Source organism: Cariama cristata, unplaced genomic scaffold (genome assembly GCF_000690535.1).
Source record: "Cariama cristata isolate BGI_N322 unplaced genomic scaffold, ASM69053v1 scaffold2437, whole genome shotgun sequence".
NCBI classification, from domain to species: domain Eukaryota; kingdom Metazoa; phylum Chordata; class Aves; order Cariamiformes; family Cariamidae; genus Cariama; species Cariama cristata.
In genome coordinates this window covers 2,469-9,967 of record NW_009626924.1, presented here as the reverse complement: position 1 = coordinate 9,967, position 7,499 = coordinate 2,469, and the positions used below count along the sequence as shown (strand labels likewise).

The following is a 7,499-nucleotide window of genomic DNA, read 5'->3' as shown; positions in this document are numbered from 1 at the left end:
TGGGGTGGTTTTCTCATTGAAGCTGTGGGCTGTGTCTGGCAAACGGATCTTTCGATGCAGTCACCTACAGAGCCGCTAACTTCCAAAGAGGCACGTGCGGATGGTGAGGGGCTTTGCTGTCGCGGCTGTGCCAGATGCCCCAACAGCCATCCAAGGGGTGGGTGGATCCCCTGGCCCTACCTAATTAATGAAATGCATTGTTGTACCCTTTTTTTTTTTCCCCCCCAATGAATTCCGTGTGTGGCAGAGCAATTTACTGTGCTTGTAAGCAGCTGCCCTCTTTCCCGAAGGCATCTGGTAACCGGGCCAGCCCCAGCTGTGTTGCTCAACCGGAGCCCAACGGGGAACCAGTTTAACTTCCCTGGTTCGATGGCGGCTCCCGGCCCGGCGTACCTCCGGGCAGAGAGAGGCCTGGGAACAGCGAGGTGTTTAATTGGATCTGTGGGAATGTGGAGGTTTCAGTACCTCCCTGATGAGCTGACAATTGCTGTTTGTATTTGACTTGAGCCTGCCTTTCTTTTCTTTAAAACAGCCTGGACCCCGTGAAGTCTCTCCCACGGAACAGAAATGGGATTGACGTGGAGTCGGATGTCTACAAGATGCTTCAGGATTATGAAAAGCCCGTTTCGGAGCCTAAGCAGTCTGGGTCCTTCCGATACTTGCAGGGCATGTTGGAGGCAGGCGAGAACGGTAAGGAGGTTGGCACCCATAGCCTGTCCCAGCGAGAGCCCTGCGCTTCCCTGCGACCGGGGCTGCGGCACCGCGCTGCTGCGGGGCTTGAACCATCCTTGGGCCCCTCCGCACCCCGTTCCGTAGCCCCACACCCACCAAGTTGCTTTTGCAGGCTTAACCTCCTTCCCCTTCCCTGGGTGAGGTCCAGAAGTTTGAAAAGCCTCTAAAGGACCCATCTGCGAGAGCTGATGGGGTGGATTTGCAAACTCCTCTGCTCTGGCTTTTTACCGCACATCGCTTCGGTGCTGAAGGACACGGGAGGGTCCAAGCGCCCTGTGAGGGATGGCGGGTTTCAAATCAGAGGTGCAGATACACAGGCCGGCATCTGGGGGCTTACCACATTTTGTGGCTCATTTGAGCATCGTGTGAAAGTTGGATTTGCAAACAGCCTCTGCATGGCAGCTGTTTTCCTGAGACGGTTTATGAAACGTAACGGCCTCGAGCGGTTGTGTAAGATCGCTGGTGGAGAACCACAGGGCTGTTGAAGTAAATGGCATTTGCATAAGGACGTGGGATGGTCCTCAGCAGCGCCGGGATAGAGATCAGGAGCTCTTGGCTCACTTCTCAGGTCTGTCACAGCTTCCTGCCTGTGTCGTTAGCGCAGGCAGGAGCCAACTCTGAGCATTAAAGAAGATCCCCAAACCATACAAGTCAGCTTCTTTTTATTTGCCTTTCAACCTTACGTCCATTGGGGCTTTTATGTTCAAACTTTCAGGCTTCGCTTTACAGTCATTAGGGGCAAGACTCTTCTTTCTGCTTCCTTCCAAGAGCCTCGTACTCCGATCATGTGAATCCAGGAACTTAGATTTTATGGGAAAACACCAGCCGCTGGAAATCTCATTGTGAAGCTGCGCGAGGTAGCGAGTCAGGCTGTTGCACTTCAATTTCTGTGCACACGAAATGATGGAGAACCCTGTTCTTTGCCTGGAAGGATATTGCTTCTTGCTTCACAAGAAGCACGATCGCAGGTAACTTCTGAGCATCAAGAGCTTCCACCAATTTTAGTTTTCTCGGTGGTACTGAGGCATGTCTGCAAAGCATGAGATAGGATCGGCCTTGGAAGTACTGGGTGTGAATACCAGAGCCCCTCCTAGGCTGGCAGGACAAGCGATGTTCATTCCAGGCTCCAGCTCTACCTTCAGGTCCTTCCCCAGAGCAAGCATGAGCAGCTTCCCGGTGCGGCGTCAGATGCACCCCCAGGTCTCCTCCTTAAGAAGAAGCAAATAGGAAGCGACTGTGTTAATCCCAATGAACAACGCTGCTGCTTTCCTCCCGTCTTTGTGCCAGGGAAGGGGAACAAAATTGAAGCTTTGCTGTTTTGCTCCCGCCTCCCCTCGCATCCCGCAGCCCTGGGGCAGCAGAAGCCCCGCGCTGCCCTTTGGGAGGAAGGGAGAAAGAAAAGGCTGTGGGCTGGGGGGGAAAGGGAGGACAAAGAGGTGCCAGGACAGTCCCTGGGCCCTGGGACTGTCCCGGCCGCTCCTGGGTGTCTGCTCATCCCGGCAGTTCCTTGGCACCAGCCCATCACCACTGGAGCCGGGGCGGGTGCTGCTGGGTACCAACCAGCCTGGGAGGGGCTGGGGAGGTCACGTCCCGGGGCTCAGCATCCCACCCCTTCCCCCGGGCCCTGCCATGCGGCGGGCAGGGGGGATGTGCACGACTGCAGGATCCCGTCCCGGTCGTTAGGACGCTGTCTGTTTATTTTGTAAGGGATGAGAAATGAGGTGAAAAGCATCTCTCCTGGCATAAAGCTCGGTGGTGTTTTAGCATGGTTTAAATCCCCAGAAGTGTTCCTGCTGGGTTGTTTTACACCTTCCACTCCTGCTCCTTTTTTTCTCAAGCCTAAAACTAAACATTTTGGCCCAAGCCTGCTGCGCGTTGTCCTTTTGAAGTCAAGATGTCCTCTCCTGAGGAGCTGGGTGTCTCGGACAACAAGAACCTGTTTCATGTGGAAGGTGTTTCTACTGGAAGCCGTATTTTCTTCAGCATCGCCAGCCCCATCCCGCACCCTTCGGGAGCAACGCTTCGTGCCGAGGATCTGGTGGAGGCTGGAGGAACCGCAGCGGTGGCCTCCGGAGGTGCCCTGGGCATGGGAAGGATGAGCACTGCAGCCACAAACGGGGACGGCAGCGGTTAGGGTTGTGGAGTTAAAACATCTTGCTGCCTTGCTGAGGACCATAAATTACGATGAGGTGTGGGCTGGTAAATAGAAGGAAATGATCCATCGTTTGGGAAGATGGGAAGCAGCCCTCTCTGCAGGGTTCGTTTTCCTGTAAAATCTCTTTTTCCCCACCCCCTCCCCTTTTAAGCAGCTTATCCAAGCGCTCCGTCTGAGAGCCTGTGACAGCTTAAGTGTTCAGTGTTGGCAGATGAGCATGTCTAGTCTGAGCACGCCGTATCTCACGCTGGGGGAAGCCAACCGCTTGAGCAGTTGTTTCGGTTTATTCCCAGCAAGGCAGCGGAAGGACTCGACAAGGCTTGGCTGGAGCTGGCCGAGCGCTTGGAGGGCCCCCGGGGTGGAGCAGCCCCGGCCCGTTCCTGGGCAGGCAGTCTGGCACGTATCGAGGCTCTCAGCATCTCCAGACACTGTGTTATACCTTGGGAAAACGAGGTTTGGTGGGAAATTAGTCCTTTTGGTTTTACACGCTTGGCTAGAACCGTTGGCAGCGTTGGTCTCTGGATCAGGGGCTCTGCTCTGCGGGGGTGCCTCTGCGTCCCGAGGGGGGTTAGGGTCGGGCGTCCTCCCTCCTCCCTGGCTGAGCCCAGGACAGCGGGTATTCCCGAGAAGTGCTGGACGGGGGAGCGAGGGTCTCTCCGTGGAAGGGAGCTTTGCTGAGCAATGCCCATCAAAACCTACCATGTGAACCTGCAGGGGATCAGCGAGCGACCGCCAGCGACGATGCACCGGGTCCAGGTAGTAACAATTCACTTTAGGAAGGGCAGAGACATTCCTGGAGCTGTGGAGGGCACTTCAGAGCAAAATCCAAGTGGAAGTTTCCAAAACCGGCGCAGTGCGTATGGACACCTGGGTCAGAAAGTGCTTGTGCCCCTGCTGAGAGCTCCTGGGCGTCGCGAGCTCTAAGCACACATTTAAGATTGACCATGGACTTGAAACACCCTGGAAGCTCGGGGAGCGTAGGAAGTCGGAAGGCTGAAGAATGGCTTGTTCGTCCAAGAGCTCCCCTGGTGCTTCTCCAAACTGTGTCGGCTGATGGAGTGGAATACCTTGTCCTTTTTCATGAGCTTTTCCCTTCTGTCACCATCACAGCAGAACCACAGACCAATATGTACCCAAAAGACCAGTCGGTTGTGAGCCATGAAAAACCATGCAGAGAATACTGGAAGCCTTTCAGCATCCCGGGGGTTGGCAAGGAGCGTGTTTGTATTGTCCGAAGGAGGAGGGCAGTTGGTGGGTGATCGGTAGGGAGGGGGGCTGCAGCACTGGAAACTTTGCCGTGGTGGTGTTCATATGCACAAAACTTTCATTGCTTCCTTCCCCGGCGTTGGACTTTTATGAAAGGAGGCTTGGTGCCCCAGAAGACCTCATCTTCTATCACAAGGCTTTATTTTAGATTATTTGAGATTAAATGAGTGTTCTAGGAAGAAAAAAATGCATGTAATTCTATTATTGCTTGTTTTAATTTGCCTCATTCTCCAAAAGGCTTTCATCTTTGTGTCTTTGACTGATGGTAGATCTACCAAGTGCACCTGAAATGTTGGTGTGATAGAATCTCTTCTTTCTGGAGCTTTTCTGAGATTTTTGCTATTTATCTGTCAGTATTGCAGCCAAATTCATCTCGCGTCTCCAGACTGAGGCTGCTTTGCCTTTTGACAAGGTGTATGTCCTGAGTTGGTGCTGTCAGAGCACACGGCTAGATGACCTGCTGCTGCAGCCCAGGGCTCCTGCCACCGTCCGTGCTTCCTTAGGATGAGCTGAGGGTCAGCGCCATGTCCTGCGCTCATCCACGAACCCAAATGCTGCGTGACTCTGGAGATAGTCGGTCTCACTATTTGCTTTTTAATTCCTTCCCAAGCCCGTTGCAGGTTCTGTCGTGACAGGTGGAGACTCCTCTGACTCCTTGAGAAAAAAAGAAGAAGAAAAAAAAAAAAGCCCGGTGAGGACAACTTTTCAATCTGTGTCTGTTTAAAATTTTTGGCAGGTGAAAAACTCGACAAACTGAGCAACCCCCGAAACATCAAGTCCCCAGTGTCAAAGCTTGGGGGTGCCATGTCCGGGCTGCAGATGCTCCCCGAGTGCACCCGCTGCGGGAACGGGATCGTGTAAGTGTCGCCTCGCACCGGAGCCTCCGCTTCGGCGGGGACGGTAACGCCGGGACGCGGCTGGGCCAGGTCCTCCCGGACATGCGGGTTGGAATTTATAGCAGGATACCTTGAATCCCTTTCTGGTTTTTTTTGCTAACCGTATAAAAACCTGGAATTGAGGAATACGGTTTGCATTGCCCCTTTTAAGGGAATCTTGCAGCAAAAGAGGGATGGTTCATGGGATGGTTTCTGCCCTGCTCACCATCGTAGCTGCCCGGGGACTATGAGCAGTGCTGGCAGCCCTGGCACTCTTCCTCTGCCTTACGGAGGGAGAAATGCTTCGCGGGTCAAGTAGAAGAGGTCTGCAGATTATTTTTGTGTGTTTGTTGAAGAGTTACTCTCCGACGGATGGATGTTGGGTCTGATTTCAGAGAACATAGGCGTTTTTCTGCTTCATTGTGCTGTAATTTATGTTCTGTTGTAATTCACGTTCTGCTCAAGCCAGATCTGCTGGCTGAGAGTCTGCTCCGCAAACGCCTGTAACCGTGTTGTTGCCGGTGCTGTGCCCGGAGGGGCTCCGCTCCAAAACCCATAGCCCCTGTGTGTGCGCGGCCCCGGCCCTGCCAGCAGCGCCTGGAGCATCCCGACGTTCGGACCCAGGCGGAGCAGAGATATTTCAGGCTCCGCTTGGCACTGAACCGTGGAGCAGTGCCGCGGGGGGTGCGGACAGATGGGAGTGGAGCATCCCTTCCCACAGAAATACGGCGGAGCCGTGCCTGGAGCAGGGTGGGAGCTTTGGGCGGGCTGAGATGTTGGGGTGTGAACCCACGATGATAACACCCTTGCGTGCCCCCGCATGCCGCTTTCCTTCGCTTACCCCGTTTTACTCGAGGCAGCAGGAAAAGCTGTTTATGCTCGTCGTTTCTCCACCTCACCCGAGCTCTCCCCATCTCTCGCCAGGGGCACGATCGTCAAAGCTCGGGACAAGCTCTACCACCCCGAGTGCTTCATGTGCGACGACTGTGGCCTCAACCTGAAGCAGCGAGGGTATTTCTTCATCGAAGAGCAGCTGTACTGCGAGACGCACGCGAAGGAGAGGGTTAAGCCCCCCGAGGGATATGACGTGGTGGCTGTTTATCCAAACGCTAAAGTTGAACTTGTCTAAACCCAGGCTGGGCTCTGGAGAGGTCGGGCGGCCGCGCGCCCACCCACGTCCTCCCCGCCGGCCGCGCCATGTGGCTGTAATCAACCCCGATTACCAAAGCCCAAGTTAAAATGCCTTTTCCTAGATAAAACCGTTTACACTTGGGATCTCCGGGGGATGGTGTTGAAAGCATACGAACAGGTTTTTCCCTTCTTTTTGACACTCTGCTTTTCGGGTTGCTGTGTTGGGTTATTAGTCTGTGCCATAACCTTATCCAAGATCTGTGTAAATATTGATTAATTCTCTACTCTGTTTCATATAAAACCAGTATTCCTTTTTTTTTGCCTCCCTCTCTGAAATGGCAAGGAAGATGTTTTAAAAGCTCAAAGAATATAAGGCACTTTAACAAAAGAAGCTGACTCCTATATCCTAAGCTTGGTCTCCTGCCCTCCGACTGCCCCAGCGATTAAAAACCGAGTCTGGGGTGGGGAACCGATGGGTCAGGGTCCCCGGCTCGGCCCCATCCCAGCAGCTGTGCTGAGGAAGGGTGGTTTCTTAAAAGGGCAATTGCTGTGAAATTCCCCGGATCAGGGCAGTGCTGTCTGAGGCTGACACACACCGATCCGAGCTCCCCGAGAGATCTCCGCACTGAGCGTGCGACGAGGCTTTGTTCTTCCTTCTTTCACTCCCAATTCAGTTGCTCTCTGTCCTCTAATCACCCGAGCACACCTTTTAAGGATGCTGAAATAGCACGGAGCCCGCCTCGGCTATTCCCACCTCCCACGCTCCTGCCCCACGGCTATCCTTGCTTTGGCCGTTCTGACTCTTCCCCAGCTTTTGCTCTATTTTTGTAGTCCTTTATTTCTAGATCCCCAGGCTGCTGCCCTCTGGGTCTGGCTCCCAGCAGGGACCTGGTGATAAAATCCCTCCAGGCACTTGGGAAGTAACTGGAGCAGCTGTGAGCCCAGCTGTGCGCCCTGAGTCAGAGGCAGCGGGTTCGGATTTATACCCATATCCCAAGGCTGCGCTTTCAACCAGGTCTGTTGTCCACTTTATTTGACAGGGAAAAGTTTTTGAGGATCTTGGGATGTTGCTCTGTTGGAGAAATGTGGGGTTTTTTCACGTTAGTGTTTGGAGGACAGAGAGAGCGGTGCTGCTGGGTGCCACGGCGGGTGGTGATGGGAGCCGTGTGTTTGGTACCACGAGGTTACTTCTGCTTTGCCACAGCCTCCTTCCTCCTCCTCGCTTGAGGGAGGGAGGATGTGGGGGAGAAAAAGAAATGTCTGTGCTCGCTTCCCTTCCATGGAAAAGGAAAACGAGAGATGGGGCCATGGCCAAAGCACTCCTTCCCCTTCTGGCTCTC

At 54.0% G+C, this 7,499-nt stretch overlaps 1 protein-coding gene across 1 annotated transcript in view; it reads left to right on the top strand.

The window, feature by feature from the left end:
- The window catches only part of PDLIM4 (PDZ and LIM domain 4), a 34,590-nt gene extending 28,433 nt beyond the window's left edge, over window positions 1-6,157 (top strand). The window contains exons 4-6 of the mRNA XM_009704225.1: window positions 533-690; window positions 4,890-5,010; window positions 5,953-6,157. Coding sequence (XP_009702527.1) covers window positions 533-690; window positions 4,890-5,010; window positions 5,953-6,157 — 484 coding nt within the window. The remainder of the gene's footprint in view (window positions 1-532; window positions 691-4,889; window positions 5,011-5,952) is intronic.
- Window positions 6,158-7,499: the final 1,342 nt, after the last annotated feature.